At 48.3% G+C, this 19164-nt stretch overlaps 2 protein-coding genes across 7 annotated transcripts in view; one reads left to right on the top strand and one right to left on the bottom strand.

Moving 5' to 3' along the window:
- The window catches only part of Marchf8 (membrane associated ring-CH-type finger 8), a 69332-nt gene extending 65835 nt beyond the window's left edge, over positions 1–3497 (top strand). For all 6 annotated transcript variants that reach the window (XM_085840137.1, XM_085840136.1, XM_085840135.1 and 3 more), the window contains one exon: positions 7–3497. In XM_085840137.1, coding sequence (XP_085696263.1) covers positions 7–308 — 302 coding nt within the window. In that variant the 3' untranslated portion in view covers positions 309–3497. The remainder of the gene's footprint in view (positions 1–6) is intronic.
- A 709-nt stretch (positions 3498–4206) lies between these two features.
- Positions 4207–19164, bottom strand: part of Alox5 (arachidonate 5-lipoxygenase) — a 47539-nt gene continuing 32581 nt past the window's right edge. Inside the window, exons 5-14 of the mRNA XM_021165878.3 lie at positions 17734–17840; positions 16753–16925; positions 13845–13991; positions 9385–9588; positions 8538–8624; positions 7721–7899; positions 7425–7546; positions 7086–7186; positions 6428–6598; positions 4207–4874 (exon numbers count right to left, since the gene is read on the bottom strand). Coding sequence (XP_021021537.1) covers positions 4695–4874; positions 6428–6598; positions 7086–7186; positions 7425–7546; positions 7721–7899; positions 8538–8624; positions 9385–9588; positions 13845–13991; positions 16753–16925; positions 17734–17840 — 1471 coding nt within the window. The 3' untranslated portion in view covers positions 4207–4694. The remainder of the gene's footprint in view (positions 4875–6427; positions 6599–7085; positions 7187–7424; positions 7547–7720; positions 7900–8537; positions 8625–9384; positions 9589–13844; positions 13992–16752; positions 16926–17733; positions 17841–19164) is intronic.

Below are 19164 nucleotides of genomic sequence, written 5' to 3'. Positions count from 1 at the left end.
CTGCAGGAATCCTAGAGTGGCCTTTCTGGACGAAGCTGGTAGTTGTGGCCATCGGCTTCACCGGAGGACTTCTCTTTATGTATGTTCAGTGCAAGGTGTACCTACAGTTATGGAAAAGACTCAAGGCTTACAATAGAGTGATCTATGTTCAGAACTGTCCAGAAACAAGTAAAAAGAATATTTTTGAAAAGTCTGCACTTACAGAGCCCACCCTTGAAAATAAAGAAGGACATGGAATGTGTCATTCCAACACAAATTCTTCTTGCACAGAGCCTGAAGACACTGGAGCAGAAATTATTACCGTCTGACCATGTGAGGGTGTCATTTCCTTGATGTCCACCAACAGCTGAAGGAATTTGTTTACTGCCAGTTGTGTTCCTTCTTTCTGTCGTTTAATAGCATAGACTGGGCAGGTGACTATTTTTAGTGGCCTCTCTTTTTCTCAACCCTCCTAGAATTCTTGTGGGGCAGGTACCACTGGGTCCCATTCTGCCAGGCTTCTCTGTGGTCTGGGAAGGTGGGAGACCCCATGTATCCATGACAAGGAGCTGGCTGAGTTCCAGCCCCTGGTCTTGAGCAGATTATGGAAGTAAAAAGCTAAAGCAGAAGACAGAGCAGCATGGAGAGGGGAGGCGGGTGATGGAGGGTCTCCAGAGGACAGAGCAGCATGGTGCGGGAGGGCTGCTGCTGCTGGGAGGGTCCCTCACACTAACGAGAGCTAGGAGTGGCAAGGGAGCAATGCCTCCAGACAGCAGCCCTGCAGCCCCTGCCTCGCTCAGCTGATGCCACCACCTTGCTCGGGGGCAGACAAGGCCTTGGGCTGTGTCTGCTGGTGTGTGACTCACTGAGAAAAGAGCACTTTATGAGAGTTTTTATTTTGGAATTCCTGTGTTTAATGGGAGTGACATGTTTAAACACGTGTCACATTTAGAAATGTTCTCTTTATTGCCTGTTATCTCTTTGCATCAAAATCAAACTGAAACCATTTCTGCCTTATATATTCTGAGTAGTAGATGTCCTTTCATGTCCAGAAAAGACTTCAGACTTTAAGCAAGACAGACAGGTCTGAGACTCCATGGGAATTAATGGATGCTAAGAGTGTAATTCTGGTTTTGAGCTCTGGTTTTGAGCCTGTTTCCTGAAAAGTCCTATCTCACAAGCCCACCCATACATTTCTTTGTTGTGAGCATTGAAATGGAAGGGTTTTGAGATCTAATGGATTAAAAAAATGCTCCTTTGACTGACAGATGTCTCCAGATGTAGTAGGTACACATTGGGGACACCCCTGTAATCCACCTCTGCTGTCCCCTGTGCTGACAAAGTTCTGTGGAGTCACTGCTGAGGCCTGGGAGGTCAACAGGCCAGCTCTGGGATCAGGCCTTGGGTGAGCAGTCAGCTAATTGCATCACCACTGTGTCACTGACCTGGCCTCATACCCACTTATTGCCTTAAGCAGACTTGACAGGATCGCTAGGGTCCTTAGCTCCAATGTGACCTATTCTGTCTTGGGGTTACCTCCTGCACGATTTTTTCACAAGACAGACAAAATCAAATCATTACTGCTAAGTGGCCATTGCCCCTTTAAAAAGTTTGTTGAACATTTTTTTTTCTTGAAGGCCATTGTCAAAGTGCCAGGCAATAGTCAACTTACAATGTGACAAGAGGAACCGCAGAAGTGTACTACTCTCCAAGTGGCTGCTGTCGGCTACAGGGTCTTCAGATTCTCCTGAGGTGGCCAGGGCAATGCCTAGGGTCCATCTCCCTGAGCTTTGGCTGCTTCACCTGTCTTCTCCAGAGACCAAGGCAAACCGAAGATGAATCTTTTGTAGTTCCTAGTAGAAGCCCCGTGCTTAGTTTTCAGAAGCAGGTGGAGGCTAGCAGGAAGGCTTGTGGAAGCAAGTTCTGTCCTGCTATCCCCTTGTCTACTCCCTGGACTCATGGAGTTCAGTTGTGGAGCTGTTCTGCCAGGGCTTTCAGCCATTATCTAATGGGCCCACCTGTTAGGTCAGCCTGCCCTCTCTCTCCCAGACCACATAAGCCTCCCTGTGCTCACTGTGCCCCAAAGTGCAATTACTCACACTCAGTGAGGACACCAGGCAGCTACAGACTGCCCACTAAGCTCTGACTATTCCTTTTAGCAGCTGCTGCGGCGGCGAGTCTCTGACCCTGTCCATCTGTCTGTGACAAGATGTTCCAACATTGGGTGGGCAGTCACATGAAGATGGCGGCATTTGTAGAGAAGAAAGCGTCCCTCAATGGGGGTTGTCTCTGCACAGCTGCCCTAGGGGGGCTTGCACTCCCACATAGATAGGTGGCTTTGGAAGCATGGCTTCATGTTGTTCCCTTTATTTCAGGAAGGCCTGATGCTATCTCTTCTCTGGCTTCTCTGATGAACTCTGTCCTTCATCCTTCCCCTGCCAGCCACCTCTTGCTCGTTTTCCCTGAAGGTTCTCTGATCTAGTAAACAACTACACATTGTGACTCAGTGCAGGAGACTGGCAAGGCACGGCTGCGAAGCATCTGGCAGAGCTCTAGGTCTGCCCAGACTCTCCTAGTCCTTGCCTCTTTGGCCTCTTGAGTAATTTTGCAGGGCTATCTGTCTACCCCATTGTTCCTGACTTTGAGCTTAGATATAGTGGGAAGATGGCATGTAGCTGGACCAAGCAGATCTAGGATGAGGGAGACCTCAGGCCAGGAGGGCTTGTGCTTGTGGGTCAAATGAAGGAGGAAGTCGTCTCAGGGTGTCACTGGCAGCCCTCTAACTTGGCCTTTACCCCGTATGTCACAGACCCATTCGCACAGCTTTGACTTTAGCTGCCACAAGTGAGTAGTTGGGGGTTATGCTCAAGTGTATCACAAGATTTTCCTGGAATGTAAACACTGTCTTAGTCTAGGTCTCTCTGTCTCTCCTTTCTGGCTTCAGGACACTCTTCGCTAAGTAGGCTTAGTTTCCAAGCCTGGGGGATGTCCCAGTGGGCACAGATGTGCAGGCTCAGGCGGTGGGGGATAGGGCAGTTCAAGGCCTGGGGTAGTATCTAAGTGACAGGGGAAAGGCAAGCTGTAATCTTGTGGGTGTTATTAGATGCACATGTATATATTTCATTCTACCTGTTCAAATCTGGTTTGGAATAATGCAGCTTATAGCTGCAGCTCAAGGAAAGCCCAAAGCATAGGGAGAGAAAAGGCACTTGTCTCTGTGTCGGGAGTGAGTGATGAAGGCGTGTAACTGGTGCACATTTAGATGCAATGTTTCAAGTTGATTGTTAATAAAAACCAAATTTACACTGGTGTGTGTAGTGTAGTTTCTAAAAAGCACTTCACATTTTAAATTTTTCTTGGAAAATTTCTAGTAATCTAAATGTCTAATTTTTTAATCTTTTTGTGTATGTTCATTATTTCTCAGTATTACTGCTTGGATAATTCTCTGTACAGGGGATTTGTTTGTGCTATCCTCGGGGTGTCTAAAGGTAGCAATAAAGCCTTTCTTTACAAAGGGATTTTGTGATGAGAGTGTTTTCAAATGGGGAAGCTGGGATACCCTTTCCCGCCCACACATCAGTAAAGAAAATGAGGCCATAGGGAGAGGAGAGACGGCCCAGAAGTAAGAGGACTGGGAGTGGAAGGGGATTTGTGTTGATGCTAAGGACCCTGCGATAACTGTTTTAGTGTCTGGGTTACTTCACTTAATGCTTACAAACCTGCCTTAAGAGATCAAGCATCAGCCAGACGGAAGTAAGAGGAGGGGATGCAGAGACTGATGCCTGTGCTAGCCTGCGGCATTGGGACAGATGAGGCGGGTGCCCTGTCATTTATTCGTGAAGGCAGCTGCAGAGACAAGGAAACAGCCTGGATAGCCTTTGGCTGGCGAATGGATAATGAGGATGCGGTACTTATTTATAATGGGATTTTGTTCAGCTGCCAAAACATAAAAATCTTCAGGTAAATGGATGGAAACACAATACTAAAGGACATGACCCGGATACAGACACGTGCTATGTGTTCTCATATATGAATCATAGCATAGATTCAGATCTTTAGATTTGTGTGTTTAGTTTGGAATACCTATATTGTTTACAAAAGCAGAAAGGGCCACTGGTGTGGAGTGGGGGCAAAGACCTTGTCAGTTGGAGGAGGTAGGAGACCAGCTTTTTTATTGATGATCGAAAGAGAACAGTGATTTTTGGTGGGGGTGGGGGTGGGGGTGACTGGACCGCAGCATGTGGTATGACACCTGTTTTAAATGAAGTTTATTTTAAAACAACCTCTTAATCCAAGAACTTTCTCTAAGCACCTACACTATGCAAGCAATTGGAGGAAGCATAAATAGAATAAAGTACCTCTGACCCAGCCAGAACAGTTGTCACTTATTCTGATGCACTGTTGCTACCGAGTGAAGAGGCACTGAGCTGGGCTGGGGGAACACAGCTGCACATCTCTGCCCTGCCTGGGAGGTTCCTCAACTGTGTCCACTGAAGACAGGAAGAAGTAGCACGTGCTGAGGCTCTGTGATGTCTCCCCATCCTACAACAGCCTTCAGTTTACAACCAGACCACCTAGGCCCAAGAGCAGCACTTTGAGCTTGGAAGAGGCACCAGCTGCAGGAAGATCGACCCACAGCCTGCCAGGCAAGCTGGGATCTGACTAATAAAGCCCCTGGCCTTCCCAGAGAGCTGCTGGGGTAGGCAGGCAAGGCCTTAGATGGCTACACTGTTGGGAATCCTGTCTGGTGACAGGTAGTAGTAGGGGAGCTTTTTGTTCTTATTGCGCTCGGCGATCACGCTGACGATGGCCTCCAGGTTCTTGCGGAATCGGATCATGGCTTCCTTCACTGGCTTCTCAATGAAATGTTCCTCTGGGTACATGCCCAGAAACAGCTGCGACAGACATGGAAAGATAGTTTAAAAGGGTACCTTATAGACCGATAGGCCTTGTCTAACTCTAAGAGGCTTCCTTTGGGGGAAGGAGGAGGAGGGAAGGAGGAGGAAGAGGACCTACTCAACTCTACCACCAGTGCTACCCACTGAGAATGTGCGATGGAACCACTACGTGGCCATACAAAATCCTGTCTTTGGAACTTAGATGAACCAGGAAAGAAGCAGATGCAAATACCATATACAGGATACTAAAAACTGCTGTCTCAACAGGTGCAGTGGCACATACATGTCTTTACTCTCAGCATTTGGGAGGCAAACGCTAGCCTGAGAGTTCCAGGCCAGCCAGGGCTACATAGTGAGACCCTATCTAAAACAGCAAGTCAGTCCTGCCTGGTCATCTCAAAGAAGTTACCACAGAGGAGGAAAAATGGCAAATTAGTATATTCAAAGGAGGCCTAAGTAATGTTCTACAGCATGGTAGGGTAAATAGTTAATGCTGTAGTATATATCTCTAAACTAGAAGATTCTGAATGTTACACAAGGAAGTAACTTGTTTGAGGTGATAGATCAGATGCCATAACTGAGCAGCACCAATGCATACACATATCACACTTAGATCTCATAAGTATGCAAATTAAGTTTGTTTCTTTTTTAAAACTTAGATTATGCAAATGCTGTCTCCTCTGCCCTATGAGAAGCCAAGGGCTGGAGATTTGAAAGGAAGTTACTTCCTTGTTGCCAGGTGTTTTTTTTTTTAGACAAGGTGAGGTGCAAGGGAACCTGGAAGCTCCCAGCTCTGAAGTTCTGTGGCCACAGGGTCCTGCTGGCCTGCCCTTTTGTCTTTCTCATCTTCCTTTAAGGCGTGAGACCGGCAGGGGTCCTGGGCATGGAGAGGTAGAGGGTGGTCATCCTGCAGGGAAATGTGCTTACACCAATGTCTGCAAAGTGTTCAGTGGCTGGAAGGGGGTGGGAGATCTGGGGTGTAGTTTGGAGAAGTTAAGTCAGACTTGACATCCTTTGACCAGGAAATTGATCTCCTAGGAACGACTCCTCTGGTCATACTGAGCATAGAACCAGCACATTAGCAGGTCTGGGACAAGCTGAAGGTGCTTTGATAGGAACAGCGCTGTGACATTGCAAAGGGCTGATTCCACCAAGACCTGCACTTAGCATAGCTGTGAAGGATCCCTAAGCATACCTAGGTGAAACTAGGAAGCTCTAATTCTCCTTGTGGGGAGTCAGGAAACAATGTGGAATAGATTTGTCAACTGAGTATGGGGTACAGGGTGATAGCACACACACACACACACACACACCCCTCTGGTGACTCGGAGCAGAGCCTGTGCCTCCCACTGCCATCCTGCCCAGGGCTCAGGCCCAGGTTGAGGACCTGGGGTGGAGTAACCCCACCCCCAGCTCCTAATAGCTCCACCTTAGAAATCAGGATTCCAGGCTGCAGGTTTCTAGCTTGAGTCAGAGCCCCAAAGCCGTGAGCTGGAGAATGGGTTAAAACTAGAGTGTTCTACGGTGTTTCTGGCAGTGCCTGGTCTCACCTCATTTTCTTGAAACTGGCTCAAGGCCCACACTGCACCTAGATGCCAACATGATCGGCCACGGTCTGGTAGAGTATCCACGATCTGCTCGATGGTGACCACACCCTTGGCCGTGGGTGGTGGGGCCCGCATAGTTGGAGGAGCGTTGGGGATCCAGGAGCACCAGTCATACTGTGAGAGCAACATCAACAGCGTGGGTGCCCACCTCGGATCCAAAGGCCTGCTTTTCCTTGGTTCATAGGGAGCTCAGCAGGCTCCACCCCTCCCTATGGACACCACCCACCTCTCTGATGTCCCCACTGCACCTGTCTTGGCTCTCTCCTTTCCTTGTTTCCCAGGCCACATCTTTGACATGTCACCATACCACTAGTGTCCCCCTCCTTTGTTACCCACCTTGCCTTTCTTCCAGGGTCCCCAGACCTCCCTCCTCAGACCCTTTCCCTCATTTTCCAGGACTTCCAACTGCCCCAGCCTGGTGGGTGCCTCAGTTGTGCAGGCAGAATTCATGCCTGCTGCTGCTGGTTCCAGGCTCAGAGGCTGCATGGGGATGGGAGGGCCAGTAGGGCAAGATCCTGGGCCAGGGGTGTGGAGTTGGAGGTGGTTCCCAATGTGAGGTACCTAAGACAGCTCTCCCCTAGAAAGGGCTAGCCTGGCCTACCTGGCCGAAGTTTACAGCTGCATGCTGGGCAGAGGCCGTGAAGATCACCACCGTAAGGTACTCGGACAGCTTCTCCCTGCTCTTGATGGACTTGGGGAAACCTAAGACAGAGCCACCGACTGTGAGCTCATCTCTGTGAGGGACACCCACCTCTGCCTCTATCTTAGCTCCCCACGCACACTTAGCAAGACGCTCAGAGAAAGGGAGGCTGGATGCTCCGAGGGAAGCTCTGAGACTGGTGGGTACCCGAGAACAGAGCCACCTGCCTTCTTTCTGTTCCTCATGACCTGGAGATGCACACATGCCCTGTGTCAGAAGCAGGGAATCGTGGTAGCCTACCTGAGGCCTTTTTGCCCCGCATGCCGTACACGTAAACATCCTTCACGAAGTCCTGCAGTTCCTGGTCCTCCTCCACCACCTGGTCAGTCTCATAGTAGATGCTCACCACCTCCATTGTGAACCTGGGTCAGGGGGCTATCAGGAGTGGGCCTCCAGCAGGTCCCTCTCCCAGTCCCATCAGTTCTCAATGTCTGACTCTGCCCCTTCCCTCCATCAGCAGCCAACCCAGGAGCAAGCTTGCCTCATCATACTCTTCTTTAGGGTTTCCCCTTCCCACAGAACCCGGTCACACTCACGACTGGATAGCCTCCCACACAAGCAGTCCATCATCACGATAGAAGTAGAAGGGGATGTCCTCCGTGCTGTCCATGCCCCGGGCCTTGATGGCCTCCGGGAAACACAGGGAGGAATAGGTCAGGTCCTGGACAGCCCTCTGCACCATCTGCACGTGCCCTCCACCCCCGGTGGCATTGGCCTGGTAAGAGAGCAGAGAGCCTGAGTTTGGTTGCTTTCCCCAAAAGCTGTCCATATCCATACTGTAGATTCATCTGTGAGGGACTTGGAGGCCAGTGGGTGGCTGGGCATAGAGAGGCCAGTCTGTCCTGTGAGGTGGAGTGGGAGAGCTGTTCAGCTTTAAGTAGGTCACGCTCCCACTCCCATGATGGGGTGACATGCACCGGACACTGTATAGCTGCAAACAGAACAGGATTTTGTGCAGAACATAGCTTTGGGCATCCAATCAGCTTTGAAGAACTGGGAACATCAAGGACATGGGTAGGCAATTATTGGGCAGTTCTGTTCAAATACCTTGAAGGCCACAGGCAGGGTGACAGGGATATGGTAGTATGGGAGAAGTCACAGATGTTTTGTAAGGTAGAGGTTAGTGGCTTGTGTGGAGGAGGCTCAGACACTGAAACTGGACAGGATACATAAAAAGGCGACAGAGAGAAAACACAGGGAGGGGGAGAGCTGGCAGTGGTGGTGGAAGGACCAGAGTTTCTCACACTTTTCAGACCTCAGATAGGGATGGAGCCACAAGGCAGAGCTTATCACACGCACCCTGTTCACACACACCCTGGGATGCCAGGCTCCACATGAAGAGAGGGCACTCACCTTGTCAAAAAGGCCATACTCGCAGATAAGCTGTTCCCGGGCCTTAGTGTTGATAGCAATGGTGAACCTCACATGGGCTACCAGCAGCTGGATGGAGGAGAAATCTCACTGAGGGTCTCCATGCTCACTCAGCACTCCCAGCCCAGTCCAGGCCAGCCCACAGTGCGGGGTCATGCTGGCCCCAGAGAGGAAGTGAAAGGTCTCTATGTAGAGACCTTCCTGCCCTGTAGCTATAGAAGGCCTGTGGCCACCACTGTGATGCTGAGGAGTAAGGGCCCTGGTGCTTGTCTCTTATTACACTAGGAACTGATCCTGGTCATCATTCTCTAAGGCAGAAGTCCTGCTTTGATCTAATTTACAACGAAGAGAGCAAAGCACCAGATCTCTTCTTTTCTTTTTTGTTTTATGTTTTTTTTTTTTCTAGACAAAGAGTTCCTTTATGTATATATCCCTGGCTGTACCAGAACTCAGTCTGTAGACCAGGCTAGCCTTGAACTCAGAGATCTGTCTGCCTCTGCCTCCCAAGTGCTGGCATTTTTAATGACATGTGCCACCACCACCATCACCTGGCTTAGCAGGAGTCATTTTTTAGCCTGTAGTTGACCCAATAATCAAGTGCTGGCAGCATTTGGGAAGAGAAGGAAAGTGACGTAACTGCCCTTTTAAACTCTGCTTTCTGGACAGCAGGGCTGTGACAGACTACTGTGACTTGGCCCTTGAATGTCTGTCCTAGGCCCCTCTTTGCAACCTACTCCTAGCTATCACCACCCTGTCCGCACCCAGCCTGGGATGCCAGCTACTCCCCTAGATACTCTTTCCTTGTAGGTGGAGCCCTGGCTGGCTGTACCTTGAAAAGGGGGTGCACAGCAGGCAGCTGGCGGTACATGGCGATACCAAACACCTCAGACACCAGATGCGTGCGCAGAAGGTGGGTGATGGTTTGATGGACGTGGAAGTCACTGGAGCGCACCCAGATTTTGGCCAAAAGCCAGTCGTATTTTGAATCCGTAGGGAGGAAGATTGGGTTACTCTCTCCAGGGGTTTGGTTGAGCTGGTGCGTTAGAGAAAGAGAATATTGCACTTTACTTCTCCTCCTTGGTAGCTGTGGGAGAACTCTGGGGAAGTTCCACAAGAATGCACACATCAACCGGCCATGACTTTCAGATCACTAACAGCGCGTGGGGAGTGGTGGAGGGCCCCGGTGACATGTCCTTTGACCTGTTTGTGAGCTGTAGGTTCCTTGTCTGTAACTTGAGGACAGTGGTACAGACCTCAGGGAAGGAGCGAGCAGCTGCAAGGGTCTGTGCTTTCCTTCTCGGCCCTCCCCAGAGCCTGGCATCCTCCCGCTTACCACTTCTGCTCAGCAGCGCCCTCCATCCTCCTCTCTGACAGATACCCTGACCTTGAGTGCTGTGCTCCTTCTGGACCAAGGCTGGGGCCTCATGCTGCCCAGTTCCCTTTTGCTCTGAGCCCTAACTCAGAAACCAGGTACCCAGGGGCCCAGCTTGCCTTTGCCCTTCCAGTTTCCTTGCTTGGGCCAAGTGATTTTTCTCTAAAATGTAAAGAAATTTGTTATCTGTCCTTTAAAAACTCATTTCTTTAAAGCCAGAAAGTAAGGCCCCTGAGCAGACTTAGCTGCATCCCGCTAACTAACCTGGAAGATGGTTTTTGCGGTTTAACTGTGATGTCCCGGTAGGCTCGTGTGTTTGAACACTTGATCGCTAGCTGGCAGTGCTGTTTTGGAAGGTTTGGAACTTTTAGGAGCAGGAGCCTTGGGCTTGGAGGTCCACAGACTGGCCCCACTTCCTGTCTATTTGCTTCCTGATTATGAATGGAACCACTTCCTATTTCTAGAGCCACGCCTCACTTTCTGCGATGGACTGTATTCCCTTAAACTGAGCACCAAAATAACTCTCCCTTCCGTAAATTGTTTTCATTAGAGAGGTTATAAGCACCTTTCTGATTTGTCTCTCCATCCAAAGTAGCACTAGCCAATAGAAATATAATGCAAGCAACACAAATTCAAATTTCCAGGAGGCCACCTTTTTTAAATTATATTTTTTTAGTCAGCCATATTTTTTAAAAGAAAAAGGAAATATGCAACCCCAAGGTAAATATTTACCTCACCCACTTCTCTACAACATGAAACCATTCTGAAATAGTCCTGGCAGATTTCATTCTTTTACTCTTCTTCTACGTCTTTGGATTATAGACACTTGAAATTAACACCGGGTCTTGGTCTGGATTAGCTGCGTCTCAAGAACACCAGAGCAAGGAGTACTAAGCCTCCTAAGCCACTGTGCCGTTGGGGAGACGACAGGACTACTAGGGAAGCAGCTCTCCCCTACCGCCTGAGGATGAACAAGGAGGCCAGGGAGCCACTACTGACCCTCACAGTATTCTTCTCACTTGTTCGCTAAAGGATTCGTCCTCTACCTTTAGGAGAGAATTTCAGATTACTTAAATGATCAGGTTTAAGTCAGAAGTCGGCACACGTGTCCTCACAGGGCATCATGCTTGCCGTTTCCAGACGGTCCTAGTGAGTAAGGTTCTCAGAGGACTGCTCCTCCCAGTGATCACTCTGTTTCCATAGCTGTGTGGCCCACAGACAGCCACCCTGTGGCCTGCTTCCTAGAGCACAAGGGCCACCTGTCCTACTCAGGCATCCTCAGACACTGAGTCAAGAGACCTTCTGCTGTGTCCTAAGGTTTGATGTATGTGTCATCACTAAATCCTCATCACGGCCTGACTGACAGTTCTTCCTCATCCTTCTTATTTTGCAAAGAGAGAAAATGAGGTTCTGAGTGACTCAGCCTCTCTCCAGGCCACACAGAGGTCTGGAGCTAAGTAAGGTTGCTCTGTTGCTCTGCCTGCTGTAACTCCATCACCCTGCAGTTCCTTCCTCTCTGACCATGTCACACAGGGGCTCCCGTGGTGAGCATTTATACATGGCCTGCCGCACCTCCTCCCACACCTCTAGACTTGTTCTTGTCCCAGCTCTTCTAGAATATGCCTAGGACAACGTGTTTGCATTATTTTAAATGCTTTCGAAGGAGGCCATCTTTTGTTTCTGAGTAGAAAATAATATATGCTTATTATTGTAAACTACTCCGGCATTTACAGAAGAGTCCAAGAACTAGTGAGAATGTACCTCTTGTCCAGCCACAAGAGGTCGCTGCTTCCCTAGGTCTTTGCATATGTGTGTATTTGTGTTTAATTTTCATAAACAGAACCTTATTATGAGGAACTTAGACCTATCCTTACTATCTCCAACCTGTTCTGTATGCAGCCTGGTGACCCTGTGTCCTGTGTCTCACCAAGCCAACATCAATGTCTACCCATGTAAAGCATATGGTTTGTGGCATGTGTTCCTGCATTCATTTTTGCATAAATGAGCTGATATCATCCATATTCCATGTTTTGCTTTTCTGCTTTGGTACTAGCCCTGGGAAGGGCCAAGTCAGCTGAGAGCGGATGCAGTCCTCTTTGAAGGTGCACAGCGCTGCAGTGTTTCCTGCTTTGGACACGGTCCCATCCCCTCAACCTCGCCTATGTTCTGTCTGTCTGCAGCCTCACACCCAAGCCAGAGCCATGATCTCCATCCTCTAACATGATGCTCTGTTGATCCTCAAAAAGGCTGGTTCAGTTCAGTCTTGGCAGAGAACCTCTCAGCACTGCTTCAATTGTCCTGGCCTTGCCAGCCTCAACACGGAGACCCATGGGCCTTCTTACAGCCCAGCGTAGAATCCACCATTACAGCAGCTGTGGGCCCTGCTCAAGGGTTGTCCCAGTAACTGCAGCTACCATTGCCCTGGGCTGCATTAATTCTCCTGGGCAGCTATAGAGAAAGGGTTAACCATGTCCTGTGGCTTATCCAATGCCTACTTCCTGCTAACAATGGAAAGAGCTGAGATTTGAGCCAGGCCTCTAGCCTAATAAATACATGTCTGGGACATGCTATTTCAGAACACCTGTAAGTGGTAATCCATCCCTCTCCTGGCATCTTCCAGCGGTGATTTCCCACATCCCCTGTGCTTTCATTTTGATGCTTCAGCTTCTTACACATAGAGCTTTCTCTGATAATAGGCTCAGGACTCCTGGAGTGCAGAGGGATGGGGGTATAGATATGCAGCTAACTGATTTGATTAATTAATTAATTAATTAATTAAACAAATGGACACTGGGCACCACTCTGTAGCCCAGGCTGGCCTTGAACTGATAGCCTGGGATTATAAACATAAGCTAAACTTCAGGCTTGAGACAGTTAGCTTGAATCTCAGCTCTGTGGCTGGCTTACTATGGGCACTTAGTCTCCTTGCCTGGGTAAGATGGTTGAGAGCAATAAGGTGGCAGTTACACAAATGGAGACAGATACTGTGTGAGACCCAATGATCATATGCTCCAGGATCCAGAATATTTAGGATGTCAGCGATACACACGCTTGTTTATGTGCCAAGTCCCTCCTCCAGGTCTGAGACAGGTATTTTATATCTACATTCAACGCAGAGATGTTTCTGCAGTGACCCATTCGGGAACCATATTGAACAGAACAAAAGCTCTAAATGACTTCTCCTCTGGTTCAGAGGTCTATTTGAAACTAATACATTTGCTGGAAAATTTAAAATGTGTCACAGTTTTACCGCTTCTTGGTCTTTTGACCAAGATCAAGCGTAGTGTCTGTTCTTAGGCACTTAACATACAGCAGGTTTCAGGATTTCTAAGCTTTCCCAGGCAAAGGCTTTTGGACTGTGTAGAGACCTGCATATCACTGATATTATTCCCATTACCCAGTGTCACAGACTTTTCATCCCCATGAGACTGCTCCCGAGGCCCTCCACTGTCCTCAGGGCTGCAAGAATCTACTTGTATGGAAGACAATGTTCTAGGACTGGTGAGGTCTCCGACACAGCTCAGTGGCTTCTGTTTGCAACTTCACCCCTAGCTTCACCCGTCTGGCTTGTGTGGGCATGCTAATTTGGAAACAGTCGTCAGGAGGTGGGTAGGAGGAAAAGCAGGTCACTGCAGGACAAGCCCTCCCCAGTGCTTAACCTCAGTAGGGAATGTCTCAAAGGTACCTGGGAAAGGCACTGTCTGCCTCTTGTGGTGTGGACAGCCTTCTCAGGGCAGCAGCGAGCCCCAGTAGCTCATTTTTCTCCCCCATCCCAGAGAAAGCTGGATGGAGTGAGAGCTTCTGGTGCCCCTCAGTGGAGTGGATGGTGCTGCCCCAGAATCCCCCCACCCTGCCCCACACACCCAGCCCTAGAGGTACAAGTCGTACAGAAGGGCTGGAGCTGAGCAGCCACCTACCTGGATGGCAATGGGCACAATCTTGTTGGCTAGGTTCTTATATAGCAGGCAGATGGGGGCAGCCAGGAACTGGTGTGTACAGGGGTCAGTTTTGTTAGCATCGATGCCATCCAGTAGCTCGTAATCAACGATGAAAATGTTCCCTTCCTGCAGGAGGCAGCCAAATATATTCAAGCTACTTGAAGCAGAAACAGACCCGGGAGCCAGGCCAGGGGTGGGATGTGACTGACGGTCTTCAGGACATGCGCACCGCACCCACATGCACGCACCTTCCCTGTAACTTGGTGTATAACAAACACTAGAAATTGTTTTACTAAGAGTGGACCATGTAGTAACTAAATTCAGGACGACAGCCTGCTACCCCTGCCTCTGTCACACCCCTGCAGACTCTGCAAGTCAGCCTGCTGATCACTGGAGGAGTCTGTCTAACTTACTTTCCTCTCTCTTCAAGGCCAAGGATCAAAGGTAAGTCCTCATTCTCTCCTGCAGTATATTAACATAGTATATTTTACATTTACATCCAACACAGCGATGTTTCTGCAGCGATCCATTCATGTATCATATGGAACAGAATAAAAGTTCTGAGCTTCGTCCTTCATGGTTCACAGGTTTATTTGAACCAAAATATTTGCTGCAAAAATTTAAAATATGTCACACTGTCCCAGAAACAGGTAAACAGGTAACACCTATCAGGACAGACAAACAGACAGACACACACACACAGACACACTTGTACCAGGATAGCAATACTACAGAGCCTGGGGCAGAAGTAATCTTGTGGAAACTAGATCTGTATGTTCAATCAGTAATGAAGACTTGTTTGGACTAGTTGCAGTACCAAAAAATAGGTTAAAAAAAAAAAAAAAAGACTGGTACCTCTTATTTAGCCACATCTTGTCCCCTAACCCAGAACTTCCTCTATTTAAACTTAAAACTCATGACAGTGCCCCAAGATGGATTTAGGGGGTCACTGGACCTCATTATCTCTTCCTCCCTGTGTGTCCATATTGATTAAATCTCTCTCTGTTTTTTCCCTTGCTACCTATCTCTTTTGTTTGTGTATGGGGCTGGGTGGCCAAACCAAAAAGCCAGGCTTTTACCCTAAAACTTTGGGTACAAGTGGAATTCAGAATGCATGGGTCTGGTTCTCCAGCTCCAAAGCCAGTTTATATATTTATTTTCTACTTTCTAATATTTTCAAAGCTAAGATGAAAGACTGGTCATGACTGACTCAGGTTCATTGTGCCTGAAAGCTGCTTAATGCTCAGGAAAGAAGTGGAAAGACCTCTCTGAGGGTGGTTTGATGAGGCGAGAGGGAGAAGTCAGACATGCAGATGCAGCTGGAGGACTTCATTTAGATCAAGTTCAACACTGGGCAAACTAGCCATTGTCATCCAGGAGAGGGTTCTCCTGGAAAGGAAGAGATGGGAGGGGTGGGGGCTACCCTCTGCATTTATGGGGGTAAAACAGGGTCCTTGAAAGGTTCTTCTATTCATGTTCCAAAACCAAATTTCACTGGAAAAGATTTTTAAAAATATTTAGGAGTTGGTAATGTAGCTCAGTGGAAGAGAGCTTGCTAAGTCGTGCGAGGCTCTGGGGCCACTTCTCAATACTGAAAACAAAGCAAAATATGTCACTGAGGTTGTCAAAGAAAGGTGTCAAGAATGATGGAGGGCCCTGTGAACTGTTCTGGTGTGTTAGTTGGGGACAGTATAAGAGACAAGGTAGTATGAGTCTAATCAGGAGTGGCTGTTAGATTGTTAGATTATTGCCTCATGATCTAAACCACAGCAGAACATCATCACTATCATGTGTTTGATGGGTCAGCTCAAAGTGAAGATAACCCATAAGCCACCTCCCCTGGAGTTGGGTAGGGGGCTTGCCAGTAAGAAGATGTTGCCTTGTCTTGGAGAACAGGCGAAGTCCTACTTCTGGATAGCTAGGGGCAGTTGTGGTGGTTGAGGTCCCTCTCAGTTCCAAGATGTGCTTGTTTCTGTGTATGGGTGGGTGTAAGGAGTTGTTATTGTTGTTGCTGGCTGGCTGCATGCCTAGAAATATGCCAGATCCCATGAAGGTCCTGATGAGTGGGGAAGGACTTCCCACGTGGATCAGGACCCCAACTTCAGTTGGTTAGGTAACCCCCAAAGTCATGTAGGCAGGAAGTTAGGCCTGAATGGTATGTGTTTGGAGTTTCCATGTGGACTGGGTACCTAGACAGGCTGAACAGAGGCAACAGAGGTTGCATGAACAGCCTGAGATGGAGGCCCAGTGGTGCTGGCTGCAATGGGGAAATGGAGAAGACAGTATGCTGAGGGTTGTTGTTGGGATTCTCAGCAAGCAAAATAAAATCTTGCATGGGAATGCCTGGCAGATCCCATCAGATGCAAGCCGATTTGGTTTGAACTCTATCCGACTCAAGACAAGATCAGTCTTGGAACTGGGGATGAGGGCTTGAGCCTGCAAGTGAAAGCCAGGAGAGACTGGCTTGGGAAAGTGTGAGGGACAGGTAGTGCCTATGTTTCTAATTAGCAATAAATTCTACCTACACAAAGTCTACTTCTTTCTCCAGTTTCCTCACCTTTGCAAAGCAGGTGACAGTTGGGTGACCATGTATAGAACACACCTATCACAGGGAATGCCACGGAATTATTGATATGGACATTGAACACAACACTGACACTGTGTTTGCAGATGTGAGGATTGAGTAGATACAGCCCCTCCTGTGACTGCATATGGCTTGCACAGTGCCCAAGATCCTCCTGGATGCTGCAGCCAGGAAAATGAAGAAACTACTGATTTCACACGGTCAATCAAACAGACAAGCCAGTAGTAGTCTGGGGATCAGCAAGCATTGGACAGCAGGAAGTGGTTACTGTGGAAAGACTAGGTCTTCAGCAAGCGGGTCTACCTGTACTTCCTGTTCTAAACTGAGCTGCCGCTCTAGGCTGCACTCCACCATCTCCGTGGTCACTGGGAGCTTCGGGGGCAATGCTGTGCAGCGCTTGATGAGTACTGGGTTGCAGCCATTCAGGAACTGGTAGCCAAACATGAGGTCCTCCTGCCAGTGGTTCTTGACTCGCTCTGTGGAGAGAATGCCCTCTAGATAGGATGACTGGGCAGGATCCCATGATCCTTCAGGAGGACAAATCTTTGTGGGCATCAGGATCTTCTCACTTGCCATTCCCACTTGCTGTGTCCCTACTCATTGCTGAGTCAGGCTATGCAGCTAGTTTTCCTAGAGCTATGCCTTAGTGAACAGTAAGACTCCCAGGCAGTTGCTCTTCTCAAGGTCTCTGGTCCTTCAGCCCAGCATGAAAAGAGAGGGGAGAATGTTGGTCCCTTGTGCTGAGGTCAGCATCTTTATCCAACCATTCCTGCCTCCTTAAAGAGTGATGGCTGTCATGACTCTCCATCTATTACTGTCCAGGACAGTGCCAGGGCTCCAATCAAATGAACTTTGGTCCTAAGGATCCCATTGCTGTAGTTTTTACTACTATTAAGTGTGTGTGTGTGTGTGCGTGCGCACGTGTGCACGCACACACACACGCACGCAGGTGTCCCCAAAGACCAGAGGCTTTGGATTCCCTGTAGCTGAAGTTAGTGGTAGTTGTGAGCCACCCAGTGTGGATGTTTGGAACTGCACTTGAGTCTTTTGCAAGAGCAGAATTGCTCAGTCATCATTTCAGCCTTCAATATTACTTTGATGTAGCCCAGTCCTTCCTCGGGTCTGAGCAAAAGAGTCACAAATGATTTATGTATGTAAAGAAAAAGTCCCAATGGTCTTAAGACTTCTGGTGAGATGATGTTGAGGGTGCATGGGTTGGATGTTTGCAAGTCACGGACAGAAAAATAAAACCTCCCGTCCACAGAACCCCAGGATCCCTCTTACCAGAAATAGTGTTGCTGATTTTGACGAAGATTTTCTCAAAGTCAGCAAAGTCATGCCAGGAAGACTGGAACATGTGCATGAAGCGGTTGATGAATAGGTTCTCCATCCTGTAAACCAGGGGACAGGTCACCTTGCCCGCCTTTGCAGAGTGTTTTTACTTCATACTCGGGAGCCTCCTGATAGCCCAGGCGGTTCCAAAAGGTAGGTACTGGCCTTGTGGGACCAGGGTAAAACTTATCCTGTGGCAGATGCTCTTCCTATTGCATCCCAGCTGTGTAAGAGACCAGGCCTATGCCCTCTGGAATGTCTCTGAATCCCACCTCTGCATGTGTTCATTCATTCCTTTGCAGAGCCAAATGATAAATGGGGCAAGACTTTAAACTTTCAAAACCTGCCCCTAGTGCATTCTTTCTGTAGCAAGACTGTCCTTCCTAAACTTTCCCAAATAGAGCACCAAATATTACCCACGCCTGTTCTATAGACATTTCTCACTTAAGCCACACTCAACTCCTGGTTCCCTGTAGGTTTGTGCCATATCATAATTCAAAATCTTTTAGTCCAACTGCAGATGTCCCCAGAGTCTTGCAAGCTCAGTCCTGTGTTAAAGTCTATTATACAACTCTAGGCAATCTCTTAATTATAACCCCCATAAAAAAAGAAAACTACATACTTCCACACAGAATATACATTACCATTCCACAAGAGAGGAAAGCAGGCATAGAGAGGAAATACTGGATGAAAGCAAGACTGAAACCCAGCAGGGCACACTCCAAATCCTTTATCCCTATGCCTATTGTCAAAGGGCTTAAATGGCTCTTCCCATCCAACTTTGCTGACTACAACATATATTTATCTCTTTGGCTGATTCCAATCTATGTGAGCAGCTCTCCTATGTATGTATCTCTCAGCTCTGACATCTCCAAACTCTTGGTGTCTCCACTGCAGCCCAGGCCACACTTGTACAGCTTGATCAATAGCCTCTCAGAGCATCTTGCTCTTGTCTTCACACAGGGACATCCTTACCACACAGTGCCTTGCCTTAGTGGCTTTCTAAAGCCATGGAGGGAGACTCCACAATCCCTTCATTCTTGCATCCTTCATGCGTCTAAAGCCAGCACCAACTGGGTACTAAGTGTTCAAATATCCAAGCCTATAGGGTCATTTCTCATTCAGGTCACCAGAGTTAGTTTATATATAAATTATCTATTTATATGTTGGAATATATATGTAAATTACTTTATCTTAACCCACTGGACTCTTGATTTCCTTACCTAGAAATGACCAACAATAGCTGTGAAAACACCCAGATGGAGCAGACTGATTTGTGGTCCTCAGCCCTGGCTGCCTGTTTGGTGTGTAGGTAGCCAAGTCCTTCTTTCTGAGACTTGTCTGTGGATGTGCTGGGTGCTGGGAAGTGCTAAAAGTTCCTGG

Source organism: Mus caroli, unplaced genomic scaffold (assembly GCF_978045245.1).
Source record: "Mus caroli unplaced genomic scaffold, Mus_caroli_1 scaffold_7, whole genome shotgun sequence".
NCBI lineage: Eukaryota > Metazoa > Chordata > Mammalia > Rodentia > Muridae > Mus > Mus caroli.
Note: the sequence above shows the minus strand (reverse complement) of the source record. Positions and strands in the feature narration are given on the sequence as shown.